The following is a 27,022-nucleotide window of genomic DNA, read 5'->3' as shown; positions in this document are numbered from 1 at the left end:
TTATATTCTTCTACATTATTATATAAACTTCTACATTATTGATTCAGTACAAAAACATTTTAGATTTCCAAACATTAGGTTTCCAGCACAAAATTAAATGTTACAGAAAAGTGTTTGTATGTCAGTAAAGAAAGCAACATATTAGATAAGAGACACTTTTCAGACAAAAAGCATAATGAAGGCTGCTGGGTTTTGCTGCAAAAATAAGAAGCAAGTGTGACAGTCAAAGTCTCCAGAAGAACTGTGGCTGCTTCTGCAAGATGCTCAGTAACACTTACAGCTCATTTACATATAAAACTGCACACATTGTACCTGAGACTACTATTTTTTTTAAAAGCGAAGGATCATCACACCAAATATTGACTTTGTTTCATTTCTTACTGTTTACTGCTCTTTATAGTATTTTTTAATATAGAAACATTTAATTTCATTATTTTTAAGGCATCTTTGCTCTACAGCATTTCTTCGCATGTGTCTAAGACTTTTGCACAGTACTGTACATTTAAAAATTTAACTCACAATTTTACATCAGCTAAAGCTTCCTTCTTTATTATAAGACTCAGTATTTGTATGTCTTACTTCTTACTTGACAGAATGAAGGAAAGGAGAGATTGAAGAAACAAACTGACAGTCGTTTGACTGAAGCTGTTTTCTGAAAAACGTGTTTAGACCAGCGGTTTGGCCAGAAGTGTGTGTCTGTCTGTGTGTATGTGAGACATGATATGCTTGATGAGCATTTCCTAAGTGTCGAGGTGGAAAAGCTGTGGCAGTGGCGGCTGCACTGTAACACACACTTCTTCCCCCGCCCTGGAATTTAATTAGAGGACTTGTATAGAAGAAATGAAAAGAGGTGACATTCCTCATTAGAATTCTTTTCAGGGTGGTTATAGACTTTGCCTTCCAAATGTTCCCATTTTCATTGTGTTGTACTGATGATAATTTAAGTATTAGGGGAAAATCCATTTATAAATTAAACAAAATGACTTGATATCCATCAGTCCCTTAGTTCATCAAGCTGTTCAAACAGGAGGGAGATTGGCTGTTCGGCCCGGGTCTTCCGAGAGCCTCAGTAATTAGATATGCCAAGGATTTATTCTTTGCTGATTGGGGCTTTAAATTAATTGAAGTTCCACATTTGTGGCTTTGTCCTTTTCTCTGCTTTTTTGTCATCAGATATTACACACTGGTGGAGTGTGTGTGTGTGTGTGTGTGTGTGTGTGTGTATAGATCTGTATAGAAAGGCTTCACAGTCCTCATTTCTTGGCAGCAGTGAGAGAGGAGGTCTTTAATGGAGGGGGGTTGTGACATTAAGATTTATTTGTGTACACAGACACTCATCCACCACTTCCCCACCTCACAATTCTTCCATCTCTGTCTGTTTCTCAGAACGAATCCCGGTATAAGAAGTATATAATGCAGACATGAGGGGCTGCTTTGCGAACATGGTTGTGCTTTTGTCTCCTCCTCCCTTTCACTCTGCTCATGATGTCACTCTTCCCTTTGCAATGTCACCTTTCCTTGTGTACCTGCGAGGTAAATTGTGTTATCAACAGTCTTGTTTAAATGTCTGGCACTGCAGAGACACCAGTACCTCCCCCTCAACCCCACCCACTGGTTCCATCTTCTCTCTCAAGGGCACGTCACATGTGTAATAAAGCAGTAAATATTAAATATGGCTGTATTTTTTTTTTGACAATGCTAATCCTGATGTTTGTCAACAAGAGTCCTTTGATGAGGATGAAAGGCAGCACTGTTTGTGTGTAAATACATTAATAAAAGAGAATGGTGCCAGCATTATTTGCAATAAGATAAATTCAGAGATGCCATCCAGATCCTGTGACATCATGTCCAAATTAATTCAGCATAAAGATATTGCTGAAACGTAGTTTCATTGTTTGTAAATTTTATGTCAAATAAAATATTAATCCATTTAAATCCAGACAGAATTAATTAGATGTGTGTATTAAAACATATTATAACAAATGAGCAAACTTCATTGGAAATCACTCCTAATGTCTGCTTATGTGTGATTGTAGTGTAGAACTTTGCTCTTTTTTCCTCAATATTTTACTCACTTTACCGTTGACAGGCTGATGGGTCACCAAGGAGCATCATATTGACTGGATCTGTAGTGTAATTCTCTTTGTACTCCTTTTACTCTGACTGCTTCTTAAATGATGGATGTATTTGTTTTCTTTCAGTTTCATTATACGTAATAGCGCACAATGGTTTTAAAATGGCGACTCTTAGAAATATTAAAAAATAGGAGTTTCACTTTGTTAAATCTTACAGACAAAATAGCATGCGGCACCACATTGTCTTTCTTTGTTTGTAACTAAATCAATGTACTTTGTATCTCTGACATAATAATACTACCATTTTGAACCAAATAAATAACCTAAAGCAACTCTCAGGTCTCCTGAAATTTAAAAAAAGTAGAAAGTGTAGAAATGAACCCCTGAAATAGAATAAAGCAAAATTCACTTCATAAATCTGTGAAAGTTTTCAGACTTTACAGACTACTGAATGATAGGCCAGTAGTTTTGACTTCCTACTTCAGTGTATACTAGACACAAATCCTCAACTTACTGCTACAACACACACACTAGTCAAAGCTTTTGCCAATCCTTTATGTGGTTATGAAATGGTGTGTGGAAGCGCCGCGTGTATGTCTGGAGGGCGGAGGTGTTGAGATGCAGCGCTGCAGCAGGATCCTGATGCTCCAGAGCAGGACTAGCCTTTGGTCAGGGTGATCCTGCCTCTCCCTCAGGCTCAGACCTTTGATTTGTGTGCATCTTCCTCTAGCTTCAAACAGGTGTCTGCTGCTGAGCGTGACATTTGAAATGCAAATAGAGCTCTTTTCCACCAGGCCCCCCAAACCTGTGCCTGTCACACCAGAGTAATACCCACATCTCCAACATATGCAGTCATACACACACATACACACACATACACATGTATCCTTGTTGTACACACAAAAACTCATGTGTGTGTACTTTTGGTGGTTGTGTAATAGCTAGTGAGTCAGAGGGGAGGATGTGATCGTAAGTTTCATGTAGTGTATAACTTTAACTTTGTGCAGTTGCACCTCTTTTTCTCCTAAATTATGTGCTGTTTAAATGACTTTACTGTCCCTTTATCACATCTGCTTTCCCAAAAACACTGTAGCACAAAGATCATGGTTAAATTGTAGAACGAGCATCACAGTGAACACTCTCTCCACCAATTATGATAACCCCTGATTGTTTGAAATTGTCGAAAATTCATCTTCTTTTAAATGCCACTGTAATTGCGCTATCAAAGTCCCCCTGTGATGTAAACTTGGTGCCCAACTGCCATCTTCTCACAGGAATGACAAAAATACAGCATCAACCAACAGTTTAGCGCCAGGCTCCCTAAGCACAACATTTCAATATAAACAATGTAATGGGTTACAGGGTGAATTTTTCCTTTAACCTTTAAATACTTTTGGGAAGCAGGACCCTGACGTCATGAGAAATTATTTTGAATTATAAGAAATGAGGGTGATGTGATTGGATTGTATTCTGTGTCATAGAAATGAAGTCACAAGAAAAGGTAAATTTAAATCTTGATATATTTTCTTAAATTGTGCAAATAGTTACAGATGTCTGTTTGCAGATGCCTGCAGTATTTTTAAATGTGCTTGAAGAATCCAGAGATCCTTCTTATTTTACAGTTTGATAGATCCAATTTAAAATTTCTGAGCAGTGAAATCAATCCATTTAAAATTTCATTTAAAAATGAAACCAAGGCCCACAATAAAAGTTGACAGTGTCTATTAAATGAGGCTGAAATTCACAGTGCCTTCTTGAACTCTTCTTGCACAAACTTCTTCAATTTCTATCTGAAATGGATAACCTGAGATGGCCGTGTGCTGGTGTCTAAAGAAAAAAACAAAAAAAGACAGAGAGTTGAGTGAGTTTGACCACTCCACATGTGGCCCCGTCAGACAGCAGCATCAAAGGTCAGTGCCCTCAGTCCGGGGTTTGTGAGCTGGCTGGTGCAGGACGAGTGTGCTGTATGCAACAGTTCTCCCTGGTGATTCCCCTTCACACACTCCACAGTGAAGGTGTTAACCTCGTATGCTGGAGTGTCCTTGAGAAGTGGAGTCAGGGGTCAAAGGAGCCATTTGTACTCACACAGAATGCAGATAATGGGATTAGTGCCCACCGAGAGCAGACATTAGTCTGATCCACCTGTCAGTGAGACTGCTTATCATGTGCATACACATATTTTAAGATGTAGCTGTAGTAGTAGAGCTTCCCCCTGATCCAGGTTTGTATTCATAATGAGAAAGCTCTTTTGTTTTAGTACACAGAGCCATACACACACACACACACACACACACACACACACCAAAAAAAACTTACAGTACACAAAGCACTCAATTGTATGGTAAGGATAGAGTAGTCAGAGATGATCACATGACCTGAGCTGGAGCTTTAATTGAAATCTGAAGCCACGGAGGGTCTGCAGCTCAAACATATTGATTTCGCTCAGGCTGACCCAGCCAATGGGGTCACGTTCCAACTCATCTGACATTTCTTCAATCCATCACACACTCAAGCAGACCCCAGTGCCTCGGCCCGCTCCGACAGGGTGAGAGTGTGTGTGTGGGTGGGTATGTGTGTGGGTGGGTGTGTGTGTGTCACTGCCAAGAAGAACTCTGAAAGAGAAAGGTTTGTAAGAGTAACACAGGCAAGCAAATTTGTTGTTCCTGCGATTTGTTTATGTGAAAGATCATCTGCTTCCATTTATTCTCTCTCACGTCTCCTTTTGATTAAGAATGCAAATCTGATCCTTTTGTCCATCTGCCTTTCTGTCAGACAAGGAGTGTGTTCAATTAAATAAACATCAGTATGTGCTGGAATGGCCGCTCTTCTCATCTCTAGTCCCCACCTGCTAAAATCAGCCGAGCATCCATCTCCCCCCAGCTTCCAAATGGAAATGCTAATGACACTCCGCAAATGCAGGCCATTCTCCACAGCAAAATGTATACATTTGTTTTCCGATATCATTTATTACAAGAGACATGACTGCTGCAAGGATTGGGGGATTTGAGGCTGGATTCTTTTCCACTGGCATTTTCCATTCACAGATGGCAGAAGGGATTTCTGCTATTCTCAGAGCGGAGATGAGCTGCGAGCGAGCGGCAGTCGGAGCACTGCTCTGAGCCTGCCTCAGTCTTCTTTATTGCTGAAGAGAATCCCTGAAGATGAGGCAGGAACATGGCTGTCCTCCAACCCAGACCAGTTGCTAGAAACCAGAATACACGTCAACCATTTCCTTTGTTTCGTTTCAACGTGTCTCAGTGCGCAGGTGCAAAAGTTTGTATCCCCCATGGTTTCTGAGTAAAGGGAAAAATAATAATATCTACAAAATAATAGAATTCTCACAGGTTCAAAATGAAATGCCAGTGTTTCCCGAAATAAATCACAATCCAAAACATAGTAAAATTAACAGATATATTACAACTAAGAGGATCTAAGAGCGGTTCAGAGTTTAAAAATGGAGAAGGAGGCAGATATAAAGGCAGAGGATGGGCATACAAGTTGCTAGAGAATATGTACAGTACTTTTAGAAAAGAACATGCAAACTTTTGAGCTGGTATCATTCTTTAAAATTTTAAATAGAATATTTAAAAAATAATATCTTAAACTGTATAACCATTTATGTAGGAACATGTGTGAGGGCATGGTTTACTAGAGGTTTGAGCGCAAAACACATGCAGAACTACAAAAACTCATGATTAATGAATATGCAATTCAGGCCATTTCCACCTTTGCAAAATTTGCAAAATACAGGGTGGGATTTAGCCTGAAAATCCTTAAAAGCAATTGCATACGCAAATTAATACAACCCAAAAGCAGGTATTAAATTTGTGGAAGCCAGCTGATGACAAATTGTACCATTTATTAAATCTTAATAGTGAGAAAGTTTATCAGGATTATGCCTTTGCATCTCAAAATGATCAGAATCTCTCCCCTGACTTTGCACGGGACATAAATCACACAATCATTCTTATTTAATTATTCCCATATATTGTCTGCATACTTTATCCCATCTCACAAACAAATCTGTGCATGATATTTGGGATCTTAGTAAATCAGAGCTTAAAAGTCCTGTTAATATAAATGTAATTTATTTTTAGTGTTTAGTTTGTCTTAAGGGTATGAGAACTTTTTCAAATTCTGTACCTAACTCTACAAGATAATATCAGCAAAATATAGTTAAAGTTATATGATTTTAATATAATATACTGTAGTTGTAGGCCTTATAGATTTTGGTCAAGCACAAAGTAAAACAGCATACTTCTATAATATACAATAATCCAAATAAATAAAACTCACTGTTTTGAATGAAAAACTAACACTGAATGGTTTTATGTGTTATGCTTTACCTCAGCACGAAAGCTGTTTTTCCTGCTTTATGGTGTTTTTATGTGATTAATGCATCATGAGCCTCTCAACCTCTTAAATAATTCAGTCCCCATAACACTCCTGCTAAAGTAAAAGTCATAATGCTTGTTAATTTTCTGTGCGCGGTCATAAGTTACTCAGTAATTATGAAAGTACCTATCACTTCGTTGGACAGATTCTCTGTCGGTGTTGGGTGTGCTGATCAACCAGCCACCATAAATAAAGGCCAAGCCTGTTCGCTAAGACAAATGGTTTTAATCATCTGATGTGTTCATTTATCCCAAGCCCTAAGTTTAGCCTTAAATTAAAGCTCTTGTGAAAGCATAACTTGATTTAAAGAAATGCCCATCAATCCTGACTGCCTTTCACACAGAGGTTAGGCCGTGATGGAGCGTTCTGATGCTTTATTTGTCCTTTGCAGTGCAGAAAATGTTTACAGCTACTATGTGGTTGACATGTAGAACCTTCCGCACAAGCACAGCAGTATTTATTATGGAAATTGAGTTGGCTGACCTCGTATTCCGCACTCAGCTGCATTAGCAAGCTTTCGAACATCTCAACAATGTTTCACCTGTCAGTCCCACACTCAGTATCAAACCATACAGAAACGCACGCTACGCAATCTTCCGTGAGGAACAGAGAAACTAATGACAGCTTAGCCAGCCTAAAAAGGTAGAAAAATCTGTCACAGGGAAAGTACAAGATCACTCGAGAAGGAAGGCTTCAGAGCTTCAGAAGACAAAGGTGGGATCAAGCAGTCTCCAGACTATTAGAAGCCAGTTTTATTTAAGCTTATTTAGCTGATCAGCTTGTCAGAAAGAGCTTTTTATCGAGAGAAGTTGAGTAGACATGGCGCATTAGACCTGAGTTCCCAGGCAGCGAGAACCCACCGAGTCGTGCGGTGGGAAAGTGTTTGAGTAAAGCTGAACGGCTTGTTCACACAGGAAACCAGCTGAGTGGTTATGTGCTATGAAGGGAGCACAGAGAACTCAGCACTTGTGGTGCAATAAGGTGATTTTATTGAAATTTTTATTGAGAGTAATACTCAATCACAGTTTTTTATTCATTTCTGGTTTGTGTGTGAAGGATTGTTATAGAGGCCAGATTTATTTTGCTTCATTTTATGTGGGTTTGGGAAGGTGTTTGTGGAATACATATACACTGTTAATATGTTCAGAAATATTGTAATTATATCGTATTTTTGCAGGACGCACACTGTTGCAGATGTGTCTTTATACATGAAGGTTTTGGCTGTTTTTGAGTACTGTTTCAGCCTTTGACAAGCTGCATTATGATTATTGGCACTCGTCTAGCAGCTTGGGTCACCACATCTCTGTAGCGCTTATTCATGGAGCGCTTGTTCAGTATGCCTGCTCCCTCCCACAGCCCTCTCCACTCATCTCGCAGATCAGCGCATGCTGGAGATAGTGGACCTATTTGCAGCTTTGTGCGGTATTTAGACAGCCCACCTCAAAGAAGCCAATTGCTTTTGTTGCCAAATTTCATATATACACACTTTTGTTTAACTGGGTCTTATAACACAGCAGAGATAAGGAGTAACAGTGAACAGGTCTTCGCCCAATAAACAGGGAAATTATCTGGCCTGCTTTTCCTCGTGACACAATTTGTCAGACCTGCTGATAGGAAACAAATTCTATTCATAAAGCTCTCCTCTTCTTGGCTCCAGTGCGATTCGGTAGCAATTCAATTATAGTTTTGTGCGATAGTGAGCCCGGAGAGAGAATCCTAGCTGACAAGAAATATGACAGGACAGTTACTGAGTGTTTATGCAATTAAACTTTCACTGACAATACCTGCCGAGTGATGAATGCCTGGGCGGAGGTGGATGTGCACAAGCAGTGCCCCACAAGGATTGCACATTTTTCATTATTTTTACAGTCTGCTGTGATCTTTCAGGGATGGCTGCAAGGAGCAGAGCAGTGTGTGTGTGAGAGAGAGAGTGAGAGAGGGAGAGAGAGAGGGAGAAAGAGGTTTGCAGACACAGGCCAACAGCATACAGTAACAGGAAGGGTGGAAGATATCAGATTCAATAAAACAAAAATAATGTTTAAATATATTGAGACCTTAATCTACTTTAGAAAAGGGAGATTATATCAACTACAGAAATATGTAATCTTAAATTAAACCCTACGCAGGTATCATTACAGAATCCTTGTTTTCATCATCTCTGAACATGCAAATGATTTTTAAAAATAATGTATTCCAGAAAGAACATATTTTATATGCTTCTGGTTACATTTGATATTAAGGCGAAAATGATCGATCTGATTTACACATGAAAGTCTGACTCTGTGTTATTTTATTTTGTTTTATTTTATTTTATTTTAGTAATTATTTAAAAAATTACAATAATGTTTTTGCTGTTTTGAAAACTCTTGCTGTTGAGCCTCTATTTTATAATTTATCCAAAAGAAAAATTCCAAAGTGTGCATGTGTGGGGGTGCATCGACTACGGCAGGGATTAACTATTAACACGGAGAAAATCCGAAAGCTGTTGAGAGCATATAAAATTGGTTGAAAGTAGTAAAAATCCAAGGTCTTAGAGAATATTTACAGAATCAGATAGGGAAAGTTTCTGAACTGATATAACTGTTTTTTTTATTAATATCTTAACACACATTATCCTGCCGTTATTGATCATGAAGGAACATCTTTATTTTGTTTTAAAGGTACGTAACGATTTGCACTTGATTGTACATACGTATATACAGTATGTATATCGTTATGGTAGCAGTTGTTGAATGGTTGTAGCTGCTCCTTTAACTGGGTCAGCCACTATCTACTGGTTATCTACGCTGTGAGATGGTTATTAGTGTGTTGAGTTATGGTAGAATTCTACTGGGACTTTCAAGTGCCCTGTTTGTCCAGAGATCAAAACTGAGGTGTGCTGTTCTTTTTAATTAATCATTTGTCCTTCAAACAGGGAAGTTTCTCTCCTCACTGCACTCTTTCCACAGATAATTAGGCCCCATAGTTCAGTTAATTCCATGAGAGACCTGCTTGTAGCCACCTGCTCTTTTTGTATGGGTAATCTCTGTCTTGTAAGATTCTGTCCCTGGAGAGTTGCTTCGCCTTGTGAAGAATAAGAAAACCTCTATGCTTTTCCCTGTAGAATCCCACTATGCTTGCATTTGTAATAGTATGCATGCAATATACACACAGACACACACACATACACACACTCACACCCCATCCTTCCCCCAAGGCTTGTCGCTCTCAGTGCACATTGATAGGGTGGTGTTGATTTTAGGTGTATATGGATCTCCGACTAATCCTATTAATTCAAAGTGAATAACAAAGCGGACCAGGTTTTTTCCCATGTCATTCCATTTATTCAACCCTGCTAGTGTTTTGTTCCTCCATCATAATTATTTCCGAGTCAGATGTGCGCTGATTTCCTGGTGGACTTGTGTACCTCAGACTGACTTCAGGAACAGCAGAGCTGGGATAATTCACACTGCTCCTCTGGGGTGCTGTTCTCTGTTTTGTCAAGGACATTTTTATTACAAAGCTGATGGAATTTGCATATTAATTCATTTCTTTCAATTTTTAAGATTAAATGTTGTCAACATGTATCAGTGCAAGGCTTTGACAGACCTGATGAAATGGGTCAGTCATGCTTGAACATTTTAGAGTAAAGCAGCCAAGTACAACCTCTCGCGCTCTCTCTCTCTCACTCACACTCACACACACACACACACACACACATTCACCCAATTGCTTCTCTCTCTTTTGTTTCTCTCATCTCTCCCTCCTTCCTACTTCCTCTCCCTCACTCTCACTTTCTCCCAGCTTGATTAAGGACGTGTTGAAAGACTGTAAGAGGGAAAGACTACAATGACATGCCAAATTCTGTCAACTTGTATTGAGTGCTCTTTTCTAAATTAGGACACTATTAGCACTTGATTTCTAAGTGCATTTCCATGTCAGGCTATCCCCCCGGCTTTTCCTGTATGACTTGTGGTCATGGACCTGATCCTCTCTACTCATCTGCAGGTGAAAAGTGTCTTAAGTGCATTAATATTTCCTAGATGAATATAATACTTTGGTGTGTTGATATTGAGGCAGCCGTGTTTGTCTGTCCTGATTATTTTTACAGAATTAAAGCAATCAATTGGTATCTTGTGGGATCACATTTTATTTTTGTTAGGTGGTGTATGAAATGTATGATCCCATCTGGACCCTAGGAATATAGTATTTGCTTCAGAATCATAATTAATATTTGTGAATATACTAGAGGCTATTTTTTAATATAATGTGCAAAGTCTTCAGATACAGATATAATGATAAAATATAAATTGTATTGATTTATAAGTAAATGAATAATTTTAATCATTTCACTTGCACTGAATATATTATTATAATTAATAATAATAATAATAATAATAATAATAATAATTGAAAATGTTATTTTTATATTAAAAACTTGCAGAACGAGTCTAAAGAGAATGTGCGGTAATGATCTGCACCATGTTAGTGAACAGGGTAGTGTGGCATGGCAGCGGCTCCCGTGGGCTGAACACTCATTAGTTTCGTCTGGAGACATCACTGTGACAAGCGGTATCACTGCTGCATCCGCTCCACCTGTTCAACCTGCCTGCTTTTCACTGCTTCACTGACATGCTGTAGGGACACACAGCTCACATGCACACGTGCACTCACACTTACTACTCACTCAAACACAGAGAAATATCTTCATCCACCCTTGTTTAGGATGTCATCTGTAGCTTTATCACATTTAGATGCTTTGATCCCAGGAAAAGGCTGTTGACTAATGAATCTTGAGTGCACATGACGGCCATGACCCCTGCACTGATAAAAACTGCCCAGCTTGTCACTGGCTTACCCTTTTTATCATATTAATAATGGATGAGTTCGGCAAACCTGCTTGTCCTACAGAGGTGGACAAGATGAAGGGTTATCTGACCACAGCTGCTACTCCGAGAATCTGATCTTATTCTAAATCTAAAACAACCCACAGTCCTTTAACCGAAATGGACTAATTCAGAGCAGTGCCCTGGGAGAGAGCGTGACCGTCGTCTGTGACCCAGTGGCCCACTCAGAAATACCCCATATGGCCATTTTTAACGAGACAGCAACTCATGTCATGTAGATGTAGACACACTGATCATCCCTCCGAGTTGATCACTGTTGATATTTGATTGATATTCACCCTTTTTTTTTTCTCTGTGCCCCCATCAAGGCTTTACGGTGGATGACAAGCCAGAGGGAGTGAGCATTCATTTTGTCTGTGTCAATAACGTTGTCAGTGCACAAGTTTGCTTTGCCTCTAGCTGTCACAATAACATCAAACCGTAATGTGACTGATCTCTCTGCAGATTGCTGCGCATGCACTTTCTCCCTGCTTTAGAGTAATGGATATCCGCTGTCGTGTTCGACAGCCTGTAATTCAATGTTAATGTTAGAGAATGTTTGGAGCAACTCGGTGTTGCAGCCTGATCTCTCCAAAAACGTAGTCAAAAAAATTCATGGGTGCCATTAACCTAAGTAAACATGACCCTGAAACCATTCTGATTGATTTGTGCAGACTGAAGTAAAACAAGCAACCAATAAATCTAAATGTGTATGCTTCGATTTGGGAAGAAAAAAGTGCTTCAATTAGAGCACTTTAAAATTTATTTACAAGCCCACATTTGATTATTGCTTTACTTTTCGAGATGGGACTAATTAAAACAGTGTTAACAGCAGCTAATTGATATCTCATGTTTACGATGCTCGGCAGTGTTTTGCTGTAAATGCATGGCTTTATCAGGGGCTGCAATTACACCTTGGCATGCAGACTCTGTTTCTCAGCTACTAAAAAAGCTTCTTTTTCAGTAAAGTTGGATTTTAATCACACCCAGCCTAATTAGTGTGATGCTACGCTGCATATTTAATTTGGTTATACATTTTATTAGTTTATTGAAAGATCAGGGGGGACACAAATCTGTTTCTGTTTCTGTTCATCTGAATGGCAAGAAAACAGTGTTGTGAATATATATGCTAAACACAGCGGGGTTCTTAGTTCATATTTATAGATGTCACACAGATATGCTTATACAGTCGCGCCTCATCTGTGCCAAGCATTCTGTAGGGCTCTAGTGTTCTGCTCGAGTGTTTATGCTCTCGCTAGCACAGCTACATCGTGACTGTTTGTGAGTGCATGCCCGCCACATTGTAGTGGGTTGCTATGGAAACAGGGACATATATATATATATATATATATATATATATATATATATATATATATATATATATATAGGTTGTTTATGTCAGCGTCTATAATTTAAAACAGAGTTTATAAAGAGGGCTTGATTTATTTTTATTTAGATTTTTGTATTCTATTACTTCATACTAACAGTAAATATATTTTTCATGCCATCTATAATTCATATAATTCTATGTATAATATATAATTACTCCATATATTCACAGCACTCATAGTCAGTAGAGTTTAATCCAAATCCAGCCAGCAGTACCTCCTAATTAGCACTAATGACTTCATCTGACCTCCGCCCCCCACCCCTAATCCCCCTCCACCCCTCCCCTTAATCTGACATCTACCTCGAGTAAGTGCGCTTTCTCTGGCCCAGAAGTCGCAGGCTGAGTGAACTAGCAGGATGTTGTGTGTGAAAGAATGTTACACTGTGAAAGAGTTAGAGAAAGGGACAGAGTGGACATCAGGACCTGCCAGGCTGTTATTGATGGTCAACACTCACAGCACGCAGAGTAATACTTTTAAAATCTCATCACTTACTCCCAGAGACAACTATTCCCAAGGGTTTCATCAAGAAAATTAATCCCAGAGCCTTCCGAACTATAAATTACTGCGCTTTCACACAAATGATATCCTCCCTATAATATCATCTCGGATATTGTCAGTTTTATATGAGCAGCAGATTCACAGTAGGAGAGTGGTGTATTACAGGAGATTGTATTTTTAAACTTGCAAAAATAGTCTGCCGTGTGAAAAGCTGACTGAAGAATTCTGCAATATATTAGTGGATTTAGGGATTTTATATCATTTGCAGCATAGAGTAAATCTTTGAGAGGTGGGAAGAAGCAAACTGCTACAAAATTTTCTAAACAAGCCTGAACAATGATCAGAACAACGGCACAGAATATAAATGGCAGTTCACTCAAAACACATACCGTATAGCAGTCATGTCAGTCTGTAGTCCTGTATATATTTGATGATTTGCCTTTTCTCTCTTCTAAAACACCAAATTCAGTGCATGGTGAGTTTAATCAGATGTGTTAATAAGGTAGAAGCTAAACCCTGTAGTGCTGTGGCCTTCTAGGACTAGACTCTGATCAATAGGAATGTATGAAGCTTTTAGTAATTGCATACACACACACATCAACACATACACACACAGGTCTTGTACTGCCTGTACTATGACAGCATACACAGCACATTCACTTAATCTCAGTCATTATCCTTAATGATAATGCTGGAAATCTCCATCACTCTCCTTTCCACTCTGTGTGCTTTATATGTATAAAAACTATACAGTTCATCTATATTATTGTTTAATTTCAACTTTTGCATGATCTTAGAGTATTAGCCATTTGGCAGTATCTGGTGGGACACTATAATTAGAATGATATTGTATATAACACACCCTAGCCTATACAGTATATTTACACTTTAATATGGCAGACACTTGAATCCAAAAGGATTTATAAATGCAGCAGAATTATAATCCACCTGCTCCAGGACTCAGCAGCAATACTGGGCTTTCACACACTGAGCAGAAGCATGTACAAGATAACTGTGGGGAGAACAGAATAAGCAGTAACTAGCACAGTATTTGGGTAAAAGGAATGTTTCGACAAGAGTAAGAAAATAATCCAATTTTTTTTCACTTACACCAAATATAAATGGTCAGTCATTTTTGCTTCTTTAGTTTTGAACTGGAGCTATGATACTGATGTAAGTAATGGAAGTCTATAACACCCAAACTCTTTTCTGCCCAACTCTTCATACACGTGCTTCAAATGACATTATTAAGCTGTGTAAAGTCACATTTAAATAAACAAATTTATAAAATAACATGGAGAGTCTGTATTTTGAGTTTAAAGTAGAACTAAACTATCTTCACATAGGCTTTCCAGTTAATTTCCTGTTCAAATTAATGTAATTTCCTGTTCAAATTAATTGAATTTCCAGATTTCAGGAGGCGGAGTCTGGAAGGCATTATCCCAAACTGATTCTGTGTTATTCCTCGTAACATTACAGTGTTCTGCTACATGATGAGGTTTTGTTCAATTTAATACATTACGGTAATCTGTGTTTGAGGAAGGTATTTGCAGAAAAGATTTTGGGTGATAGAGACTTCCATCACTAGTTAGATGGGATTAGTAAATTAGAAATCACTCCAGTGAAAAACCAAGGAAGCATGTCAGTGAGCAAACACGTCTTGGCTGATTGACTAGATTCGAGATCAGTGGAAAATTGTGACAATTGAGGTTCAGAGAGCTACAACAGCTGTAAGCTACAGGTCAAGCAACAAATGCTATAGTCTTAAGACACATTAATAATAATAGAAGCATGAGTAACTGTGAGGTACACAGGCTTATCTTAAAAAGGCAGTAATAATAATAATAATAATAATAATAATAATAATATGTAGATACACACACACACACACACACACTTCAAGCTGATGATCTTTTCACATTAATCTTCAGATCCTCTCATAAGAGCTGCGTCTTCAGGCTCTTTACTACGAAAAAAAAATTATAATTCATATAATTCATATTCCAGCCAATACCTGCAGTGAGCGCTCGTAGAGGGCATGTTGTAAATGACCTCTCTGCTTCACATAGTGTCAAAGAAAGAATGCTGTATTTCTTTAAGCCTGCCACATGCCTAATGAAAATGCAGAGTTCTAAGGGCTTCTGATCTTGTGTTTTAGTAAAATAGAACTCTACGCTTGACTGACAGCTCTGATCTAAAGCATTTAAGTGTAAGTTTTGATCTCTCTGCCTTTGATTAAAACTAATGAGCTCATTTAATTCAAAATGGGAATCTCTGATAAGAGAAATAAGGTTGATGTGATTGGATTAGAGAGGCGAATTAAACTCTTAGAGCTGAAGTTTGTGCTTATGTAGTGTATTAAAAAGCAGTTGGCGTATTCTGCTGTGTTAGATGATGAGAAAAATTTCATAGTAATTCATATTTAATCAGAAGAAATGAAATGACTAAATATAACATGGCTCTGCCTTTTCCCCAGAGTGATAAAGGACTAGTTAGATTTTAAATGTCATTTAATTCACGTCCTCAGAAGGAGAGAGAATCACAGCTTCGTGAGAGAGAGAGAGAGCGAGAGAGAGAGAGAAAGAAAGAAAGATGGCATTCCTCATCAGTCAGGAAGAGAGAGAGAAAACAGATTCATGAGAAAGGAGCATTTCTCCCCTTTCAGAAAGCAAGAAAGAGCCAGAGCATTTTAAGAGGGAAATAGAGAGAATCCAAAAAAGGGACCATTGCCATGTCACAAGTGTAAGAAAGAGAGAACTATGTTCTCCCTCTCTGTGAGTGTCTCTATTTCTAAAAAAAAAATGCCACTACACTTTTGTCATGTAGAGTGCAGTGGAGTTTCTCCTTGTCTTCTTAGTAATCTCATTCCACACAAGTCTCCCAGTTCTGCCCAAACACTTGTCTTCTGTCTCCTGAGCTCTCTGTCTGATATACGGAGTCTTTCAGTCTGAATACTGAAATGTCTCATCGTTAACACTGTGAGCCTTCATCTGCGTAAAAAGAAAAAGCTTTCAGTCATGGTAATGTTGTTAATTAGATTAGAAACAGTGCCTAATTTTAACATGTTAAAGTGAACCCACCATATAAGAGTATAAGGTTCAAATGTCCACATAGTTACGTTAATCAGAGTTATAACGCTAATGTAGATAATAAATACTTCGTCTATCTCATCCAAAATATTTTTCCATGTCTATGAAGATACTTGCTCTACTTGCTTCATACCACATCACTAATAATTTGTCTTTACATACAGATTTAAGTTCAAAATGGAACTGTATTATAATGCACATTGGTACAGTTTTGCCTTTAAACTTTCAAGGGATGTGGCCTGGGGAGGCAAAAATGGGGGGAAAAATCCAGTTGTTCAAGATAGCTGCTTCCATAATGGTTAGGTTTGTTAACTGTTAGTATTAATATTAGTATTATCCAAGAAATTGATAAAGTTTACGATAGGTGTTTATGGAAAAGATTTTTATAATACAGACTTCCTTCAGTCATTAGTTACGTTAGCCTTGTAGCTCTAATGTGCACCTAGTTCTTTTTATCTGCTGCCTCAGAAAGTTGTACCTTGTCAGATGGGCATGCTTTTATAATCAACCAAAAATTACTGTATATTCTGGGTATTAGCCGCAGTCAGTTGGAATGAGCAAAATATTTACAGCTTTGCATTTTGTATTTGTATTTTGACATTAAACTTAATCTGAAGGACTTGTCTAAATCTGCTCGTTAGCATTGTATGTCATGCTAGCTTTATGAAATGTGTTTGTACAGTATCATGAAGTCTTTAAAGCGGTTATCTCACTGGAACAGGCAACTGTTGTTGCTTGTAGAGGGCATAATTAAAACATTGTCAAAGTTCTATTGACGTTTCGTATTTCCTCATTAGGTTGTGCTCTTCCATTAAACCTCCAGCTCTAGATGATAGAAACTCAATGAGGACTTCTTACAAGCCATCTCACCCAGCAGAGCTGTTTAATATCATCTCCTCTCCAGGGCTTAACTGCACACTACCATATTGGACAAGTAATGTAAAGTAATTGGATTTTTTTTTTCTGTTGTGTTTGCTCCTGCAGTGGAGTCCAGCAGTCCGAGTCACCTCTCTCCAGATAACACACTGGAGCGCTCCTTCTTCATACGAATGAAGTCCACGTTGACTAAGAGAGGCGTCCACATCAAGTCCTCCGGCTACAAGGTAACACTGAGTCCCGGGGCCTTCTGGCTCTTCAGTTGAGCAGCTAAATCTCCTTGCACTCAATCACAGCTCCCCTGTGTGTGGTAATACAGTGTGCAGCGGACGTTTGGCTGAATATATTACGTTCGCCGTGCTGACAGCTTCTGTGGCTTATTTGATTAGAGCTGTTTTGGGATATGCTGATGGATTTTACACAAGTGAGTCTCACATTTTGGCCTGCAGACTAGAAGGAGCTCAGAGTTGTATCTTTCATTTTTATTAGTACATCTGCTAATTGATTTGTTAATTTTAAGTACTTTCTACAAAATTAAGCACAGAATGTTTTATAGAGTCTTTTTTTTTTTTGCTTTAATCTGACCAATCAGAGACCTTGTGTATAAGAAATGTAAAAGACTGATTTGATATTCTTTGGTTTGTACATAATCTAAGTAGTGCGTGTGTTTTAACATCTTGCAGTTTTTTCTTTATTCTGAGAATGCCGTGTTGAGATTTCAGTGTAAGTAGGATATACATGTGAATGATAGATGGAGAGACAGTTATCTCCCTCCTGAGCTTCTCATCCCCCCTCTGTGGCTTCAGCATCTGTCTGGACATGGATTTGATGCAAATAAGCAGGAAACTACCCCATTGCATAAATATTCGCATTCGTAAATGCGCCTGTGTTACGAGTCACACAAGGACATCTCTTATTACATTTATACTGAATTAAGTTAACCCTCACATTGTTACATAATACAAAGGTCTGAATTTTGCATATGGCATGCCAACATTAGGCGATAGACAGGAATCAGAGAGGCGAGGTGCACGGCACATCGTGGCTGCTTATATCCCCTCTTCACTCTGGAGGTCAAATCAAAGTGAATTCCTCTCCAGCATAAGCCCGTCTCCTTTTTCAGCATAACTCAGGATTCATCTCATTTAATGCACTCATGTAAAAGCTCCATGTCATTATTTGTGCTGTATCACATTTCAAAAGCACTCTAGAGAATGCCTAGGAACAGATGAATCTTATTTCTTATGTATACCTCCTCTATATTCACCAAATTGGGGGGTGGGGAGGGAGAAAGGGCAAGAGAGACAGGGGGAGAGGGAGAGTGCATTGTGTGCTGAACCATGAATTATAAAAATTGATCCCTTTGTTATGTTGGCTTGTATTAAATTGAGATATGCTATGCGCCTGCCTCTCACCGCAGCCATGGTGAGCCCTCGCCGCGTCAGTTCGCATTTAGCAGCCTGAGCATATTTAATGTTTTGCCAGGGCTTATGATGTTCTTGCCAAGAGCACTCCTCCAGCAATTCACTGCCGACACTCTCTTTGTGGCAATTACTTCAAAAGTTGTATTTTCAAACTAACTTTTTGATGCCCCTGGCTTTGGGCTTATAAAGGATCATTTCCATTTTGTATATGTTTAATGTTTATTTATTGAAAGGGTCTGCGTTTTTGTGAGAAACTCTTTTGTGGTAATGTGTATCTTGCAAAGATCTCCTCTCTGGAGTGCTGCACCGTTTATGAGGAGATGGATGTGGGTTTGATATCAGCTGGTAATTAGACATTTTCTATCTCTGGCATTGTGCTGTGATGTCTTATTGAAGGCTGGCAACAGCTGTGTTAAGTGTCTCTACATGCCAATCCAGCCAGTCTCATCCACACCGACTCCAGACGAATACAGACCAGCTGAACACCAGCTATACTCCGCAATCTTGTGCCAATTCATCCTCAAGCACACACCATCCATCTTGGAGCCACGCTGCCCTCGAATCCCTGGATTTGTTTTTTTCTTTTTTTCTTTTTTTTCTTTTTTTTTACATATTATAATATTCCACAGCTACAGAGACACCCTTTAAATATTTAAAACTCTGACTGGATGTGAGCATTTCATAAAACAAATTCCAATCATGTCTCATAACACAATAAAATGATTGACATAAATTAAGCATTTCACTATATATTCTTCTATATGATGGTCTCTAAAATAAATTACAACATGAGAGGACTCTGGTTCCTTCTTTCTGTTTGCTTTTCAGCAATATGTGTTGTATATTTCCAATATAGCATGGCTTTGAACATCCAGCCATGACATATTGAAAAAAGACAAATAACATCAGTCCCCCACAGTCAATAACCGAGACACACAGTAATGCTGTTATCTGCAGGGAAACAAATAGTCAACTGTTTATTCAGAGAGCAGACAAGGTAACACGTCTGTCTAGCCTGATGCTCTGAATGCAATACCTATGGAGATTCACTCAGTTTAATTTGTGCTTTACAGGAAATCCTAAATAAAGCTTGCGGGCTATAGTGTGTATTCACTATGATTTTAAACATTTACCTCTTATGCATTAAAAAATTAAGTAAACAAAATGAGAAAAATTTAACTAATTCTTGGTATGATTTATAAAATATTTCTTTTAAAATTACTGATTATAAAATGTACATAAATATCTGCTTAATGAAAGCATTAACAATAAATATGCGTAAAAATTATGAAGTTCCAACTGGAATCAAATTGATTGTAGCATATCCTGGAAAGTTAGAAACTCTGTTAATTGCTCCCTAATTTGTGATAGCCTTTGATTTCTCTAGTGTTAGAGCAGTGTGTTCCAGCTCCAAATCCAGGCTCAGAAGAGGCCTCGTTTTCATTAAAGTGGCAGTCGCTCAGTCCTTGGTTTTGGTCTGTCCCCCAGCGGAGCAACCCAAAGCATCAAAGAGCCCTCACAGCCTGAGAGAGAAGTTACTTCAGGGGCCAAATCTGTCTATATGAATGATGATAATAACATCTCAGAGGTGAAGCAGTGAAAACTCAGTGTCAGAAGTTTACAAAAAAAACCTACAAAAAAGCTATTTTGTCTAGCTGATTAAAAATGGATAGACACCCCGCACACACACACACACCCATCCACCCAAAAAAACAGGGTTGCCAATCTAGTAGTTGTCCTTTCAGGGCAAAATGAGGTGAAGAGTTTAAAGCTTTGTAAAAGTTTAAAGCTAGACAAAGGTAATTAGTATCTGTTCTTTGTTATACACTTTGATTATTTTATAAAGAATCAAGTCATCCTCACTGTGCTTTTTAATATTTCATTATTATTGTATTCTTCCATTCTGTCAGATGGAAGAAGAACCTTAATAACAGCTGGCAGGTTGATCTGGTCTTGTCTGTGTCCAGGCTAGTAATACAGTGTAGTATTATTCCTCACAGTGTGGTTGCTCATAGATAAAGCAGATATGTTTAATGTTATGTACTGTGGACTTTGCTATACTCGTCTCCATCTCTCTGTTTTCTCTAAGGTGATCCACATCACGGGCAGGCTGAGGATAAGAATGGCACTAACGCACAATCGTACAGTGCCCAATCAGATTATGGGCATGGTGGTGGTGGCTCATGCCCTCCCTCCCCCCACCATTAACGAGGTTCGCATCGACTGCCAGATGTTTGTCACGCGGGTCAACATGGACCTCAACATTGTCTACTGTGAAAATAGGTAACGGCCTTCTTCCTTCTGAAGTGCTAGATTCATGTCATTAAGTCTGATGAGGTGTCGATTTAGACATTTATCACTTAAGAAAAATGAGCATTCAGAATATTGTATTATTCATCCTCATCAGTTGCTTAATTTTTTGTTTAACCATATGTGCTGTGCCTGATATTTGCTCCTACCACATCTATCATTCTTTTGAAACTCAGCCCAGAAAGACTTCATTTTTATTTTCAAAACCTCTGTTACTATCAAAGCCATTTCTGTTCTGCAAAATGAGACCATCCTAATTTGGTCTGGCTTGAAAGGAAATGTCTTAGTATTATTAGTTTTATTTATGTCTCGAGGATTAAAGTCACCCCAATGGCTGCTGAATATTTTACTGCTCTCTTCACTTAACATATTTATGAGGGAATGGCATCTGGCCAAGTCTATTGCATAGTTATCATTATTGCAAAGCTTCATGTCTTCCAATCTTACCCTCTAAGACTCTAAGAGTCCAGCTTTTTCTGTAAGCAGTCCAACTTTGAGTGTCCCAGTGCTTACTGTGCACCTACAAGGACATACTGAATAGCTTTCAAAAACATATAGTACATAACACATGAGCAAAAAAATCTGAATATAATGTATGTGTGCTCATTCTGCTTTAACTGAATTGGATTTGGATTAATTATAGGTAGAGATTAAAGTACAACTATTATTATTTCAAGCATTGATCCTTTACTGCATGCACATGTTTCAATAAAGATCCTCTGATTGATTTGTTAGTCTTGGTGTAACACCGTAACAAATACATATTGAATTACATATTTTCATTCCCCTCCAGAATTAGTGACTACATGGACCTGACACCTGTGGACATCATAGGGAAAAGATGTTATCAGTTTATTCATGCTGAGGACGTGGAGGGCATTCGGCACAGCCATTTAGACTGTAAGTAACTACAGGCCTTGTGAATGGTAACAATGCTATCATTCATAAATATTTTCTGCTGATTTTATTTGAACAGAGTTTGTATGAATGCCTGCACTATTTATCTGCTCTACTAGAGCACAACAGGGTCTGTTCAAAGTCACCGTCAGCTGAGAGTCATGAAAAAACAGAAGCAATACTTTCCATCGCCATTTTAATACAGTCTAGTCACGTCAGTGTAACAAGCAGTAATAAGTAGCTGAAAAGCTTAATTTCTTTATGGAATGCTGTCATGTAGCTCTGTTTAGAAAAACTTCCTCTGGGATTAGACTGTTCTTCAAAAAAGCAACTGTCATGTTGAACAGTTGACAGAAATAGTGTGGGGAAAAAAAACATATAAATTAATTAAAAATTATGGAAATGAAAGAGGCTAATCATTACCGTATCACTTTCCCCCTGAGACTGGGGTGTGAGAATTAGGCTGTGTGTATATATGTATTTTTTTTTTTTTTACATTGTAGTTAAATATCAGCCATACTATAAATATCAGCTTTGTACAGCTAATGATGCAGCTTTGGTTCAGACTGGGTATAAAAATTGTGTACCATAGTTATTTTAGGTAATGAGCAGAAAGGTCAGTGACTGATACAATGCGAATACTGGATTATGATTAAATACCTTAATAAAAATCTAGATGTATCATTAGATTTTGTTAGACCTATTAAACAACCATTAACAGCTCAGCTTTTTTAATGCAAATGAAAAACATTAATAATACAAAAATGAAGAATTTACACTTCGAATATCAGGTAAACACTATAAACTGCGCACTACACTTAATTGATATTCCCATATTGAAGAATGACTTTAAAATTCCCGGGTTTAGCTTGTAGTTAAGGAAGCATTACTTTACTGCATTTTCTTGCATTCTCTTTTATAGGCTTTACGTAATCCGTCCTTGAACAATACATTCCCAGTGCTACTGTAGGCTACAGTGTCTTTCAGTAATTTATACGCATTCGTGATGGAATTGGCTGCGTTTAAGTGTTTTGCATGAGTATTACAGGTTTTGACTCGCATAAACAAAACTTTATGGTTAATGATGGACAGATTTGGCATTTACCTAAGGATAGTAAATTTAGCTATGGAGCCATGACGTGACCAATATTTAAACACTTCAACGTTTTATTAGACATCCTCACATAAACATTTTACTGTAGCCTGAATTAATCTTGGAAAGCAGGAATTTTTGAAAGATTTCTTTCCATTTTCTTAGATAGATGCTAGACTAACACCCATCATATATACTAAAATGCCAATTTGATATAAAGGGTCCTGTATTCAGTCTCTGTGCATTGGCTGATGCCAATTTATATATATTGGGTCAATTTCATCAGCTAACTTATTGTTGCACCACTAATTTTAAGCATGCTTCAGTTAAACCTAACTTACAAATATCTAGCCCGATATTGAATGTCATCTTCAGACCATGACTCTACTTTAATGGGACATGTTTTTGTTTCATATCCTACAAACACAAAGGATTTACTTTTAAACCTCTGCTGTAGCAAAATCCTAAAAGTGATCATTTAAATAAGAATAGTCACAAATTATTACTTATCTGTCATTTCACCTGCTGCTTCTAGTCGTCAAAAACATGATGACAGGCCACTCAGAGCAGGAAGGGGCTGAAGAACTCTACCAGATTCCTGTGTGTGAGTGTCTCAGTGCTCCTCTCAGGTTAAGCTGCACTTCTCCATATACAGCCAGTGCATTCTGATAACACCTTTACACCATGAAGTGTTTATCTTGGCAAATACCCCACAGGAATACTCTTTAAAGGCTCCACAACCTTTGGCGCGCTTTACTTTCATCGTTCTCAGCAGGAGGGGCACTGACTGCCTGGAGGTGCGACCGTGCTTTTTGAATATCCTAAATCATCTGTTAAGTGTGTTTTGGCAGGGCACTTTTTTTTTCCCCTGTACTCTCCTCTCGCCTGCACGTCATGGCAGAAATTCAAAACGTCATTGAGAGCAGCGTAGCGTTTCATACAGTAAATGCACGCTTGCCTCGGCAGCAGGCAAGTTGCCATTATTTAAGTAGTGAGGGATGAAGCACATGGGTGGGGGGATAAATCCCTCACTTTATTAGGTGTTTGTGGAGGAGGACGAGTGTCCTTGGGGCTGTTGGGTGAATTTGGAGCTGTCTGATTAGATATTGCAAGTTCAACTGAATTAGAGTGCAATTACCACTGCACTGCAGTGTCCCTTTGCCTTAAAAAGCCACCAGATTGGGTCCATTAGGCCTTGATTTGAAACCCAGCAGAGAGAAAGCAGAGAGGAGTGCATTGATGAGAGAGTTAGAAGGCTGAGGGCGGCCCAGAACCCCAAATCTCCAGCTGGCCCTGTCTGTCTAACCATCTATTACACATTACAATGCAGGCAATTAACGTAAAAGTGGACGCGATGGCAAGGGCCAGCTGCAAAGTTGACGTGGGAAGGTCTTACTGTATTTTGCTTTATCATGTTAAGTAAAAAACAGCAACTGCTCCCAGAGATATCAGTTTAACTGCAGATTTACTACAAATCAGAAGTCACCTGTCAGTAGAAAGTAGAAATAGAAAGTAGCATAGCATTTACACAACACTGCATTCATAAGAATTTATATGATATACTGTCAGATAGAGAAACTTCTAGAAGAATAGATTACTATTAATCTTAGCTAGTTCAAGCTCAAAGATAATTCGCTTGTAGTGGCCAAAATAATACAATTAATCAGGTTTTAATTCCAGACTTTTTTGCACATTTTGATCAAAATAATATAATGAACCTGGATCTTAATTGCCAAGAAAGTTTTTACTCACTTAGAGAACACTCTGCATGTATAACCTCACTGACCATTCCACCTTAGTTTGACACAGTTAATGGCAATGATCATCACTGTCATCACTGTTCGCATGAAGGGCTCATCAAACGGAGCTGGGAGTGTGTGCTGAAGAAGCGGCAGCCGTTCCCAGTGCAGCCGCTGCTCTGCTGATTGCCAATCAGAGAATGACATCAGGTCACACGAGGCCATCAGATCAGCTGGAGTAAGGGAAATGAGAGAGCGTGGCTCTCTGCACTAACCTCTCTGCCCATCCTGCCTCAATAGGGCAGCCAGCTCCAACACACACACACACACTCACACACACAAGCTCTCACTGCTTTCAGTGCTGGTAATATTGTGACACCTTGCATGAATACATAAACATGAGGGGAAAATGCCAGATACAAAAGAAACAGTGGTTGGAATTTTTGGAAGCTTGCTGAAGAAGATGAATAAATATTTAAATATAGTAGTTGAACAAAAGAAAATAATTGTATAATTGTATAATTTTATAATTAAAATATTATAGTTTTTAGAGCTCTCAGAAAATCTGATATTTGTAGTAGGTTCCCATCGATGCACCGCTTACAACTAAATCCTGTGCTGAATGAATGTTACTGAGCCATCTTTTCCTCTTTTTGCTGCATAGAAATTGATTTTTTTTTTTCTTCTGAAGAAGTCAAAGAAAACCTTCAACCCAAACTGTCTTCTCCCAACTATTCAACATGACAAGGTGGCTGTTCCTTTCCTGTTCATGTCCAATTTTTCTCTTGAAGTTTTAAACGTACATAACAGTCTTGGAGGTGCACTGAAGACAAAAGCAGTCTAGACACATTACCAATGTACTCATATAGTCATTGCCAGACCTGTCTATTAATATAGGTTGCTAATTACATGTTCATCTTATTGGGCTTGCTGTTGATGTTTTTTCTTTCCCTCCCCCCGGTATAAATGTGTTACATTCTTGTTGCATTTGTTCGATACAATTTTATGTTACAAAACGAACATGGCTGGATGTGCTTGAACTGGTGTACAAACACCAGCTTTTTTCAAAGGCATTTGATGTAAGCAGATGTTTCCTATCTGCAGAAATGTAATGTGACAGAGCTGACCTCACCTGTGTCAGCCACGGATCAGGAGCAACACACCATAAATTAACAAAAGGCATTTCTCTGCACAGCTAAGCATCTTACGCACTGTGTAAATGCTCTGTCTCTGTGTGTGTGTGTGTGTGTGTGTGTGTGTGCGTGTGTGTGTGTATTTTTTGTACCATTCTAGACAGGGGATGGGGGATGGGAAGAGATAGCTGAGAAAAGTGTGCAGAAACCCCAGGAGAGGGAAGCTGTGTGCCTGAAGGCAGACTCATAGAGCCTGCTCTCTGTAGACTAGTTCAAACTGACTTTAATGAAAGACTCCCCTCACTGCTTATTGAGCTTAAAGACAGACTCCACCGTCTGCAGCAACACAGAAAAATACACCTGATACACACAGCCAAGTATATAGTAATTTCCTTTATTAACAGACTTATAACAGGTATATAAATGAAAGTGTTATGAAGCTGTTTACTGTCCTCTAAAAAATCAGGACGTCTCTGTTTAGATGTTTTTGTCCATTACTTATTTTAGTGATAACATTCAGTAAATTATTTCAATCATATGTTTCAGAATACAGGTGTCTTTCTCAGTGTACTAGATTTCAAAATGAGTAGGTGATCATATTATCATCTGTTCATATCATGCATTTCTTCCTTAAGAGAACATTCATGTAGTCACTTATGTACCTCGGGGTGAGGTCAGGCCAAGAGCCGATTCCAGTACAACACTACAAACAACACAAAACACCACCCAGCCCAGTGACAGGAGCTCTGCCTCTAGCCAGGAGTCTTTTTCCAATGCCTTTCCCATTCATTCATAAAAGGCTTGTCTTTACGATAATACCCCAATGGACTGCAAGGACTTTTCCATAAAGCAATTTCACGGGTGTAAATGACTTGCTTTTATGTGACAATGACTCCCCCTGCCTCTCCTGCTGTGAATGGGGGCCACGTTGGGTAAAGGGTATCTGAAAGGTAGCTGCTATTATGGAATGTATCCAAGTGATTAAACGGAAGTGAAGGACAGAGGCCCGGCGTAAAGAGAGGGAGAGAGAGAGGGAGAGAGAGAGACAGCCCATCCTCCAGGCTAGCCTGAGGCTTCAGGAGAGAACAGCTAGATTAAAGATGCCGTATTCCTTTTAATGCCTCCAAAGGCTGCAGAGATGACTCTGGTAGAGAGAAAGAGAGAGCAAGAGAGAGAGAATGAAGGGGCGGCTTCATTACCACTAAATCAATAGCGCAAACAGGTCCTGATTGATTTA

General features: G+C 38.6%; 1 protein-coding gene across 5 annotated transcripts in view; it reads left to right on the top strand.

Moving 5' to 3' along the window:
* The window catches only part of LOC113538944 (neuronal PAS domain-containing protein 3), a 224,378-nt gene that overhangs the window by 189,441 nt on the left and 7,915 nt on the right, over window positions 1-27,022 (top strand). For all 5 annotated transcript variants that reach the window (XM_053237343.1, XM_026934425.3, XM_026934422.3 and 2 more), the window contains 3 exons: window positions 17,298-17,416; window positions 20,703-20,896; window positions 21,717-21,823. In XM_053237343.1, the coding sequence (XP_053093318.1) occupies window positions 17,298-17,416; window positions 20,703-20,896; window positions 21,717-21,823 (420 nt within the window). The remainder of the gene's footprint in view (window positions 1-17,297; window positions 17,417-20,702; window positions 20,897-21,716; window positions 21,824-27,022) is intronic.

The sequence above is a fragment of the Pangasianodon hypophthalmus genome, chromosome 10, assembly GCF_027358585.1.
Source record: "Pangasianodon hypophthalmus isolate fPanHyp1 chromosome 10, fPanHyp1.pri, whole genome shotgun sequence".
In the NCBI taxonomy this organism is placed as follows: domain Eukaryota; kingdom Metazoa; phylum Chordata; class Actinopteri; order Siluriformes; family Pangasiidae; genus Pangasianodon; species Pangasianodon hypophthalmus.
Note: the sequence above shows the minus strand (reverse complement) of the source record. Positions and strands in the feature narration are given on the sequence as shown.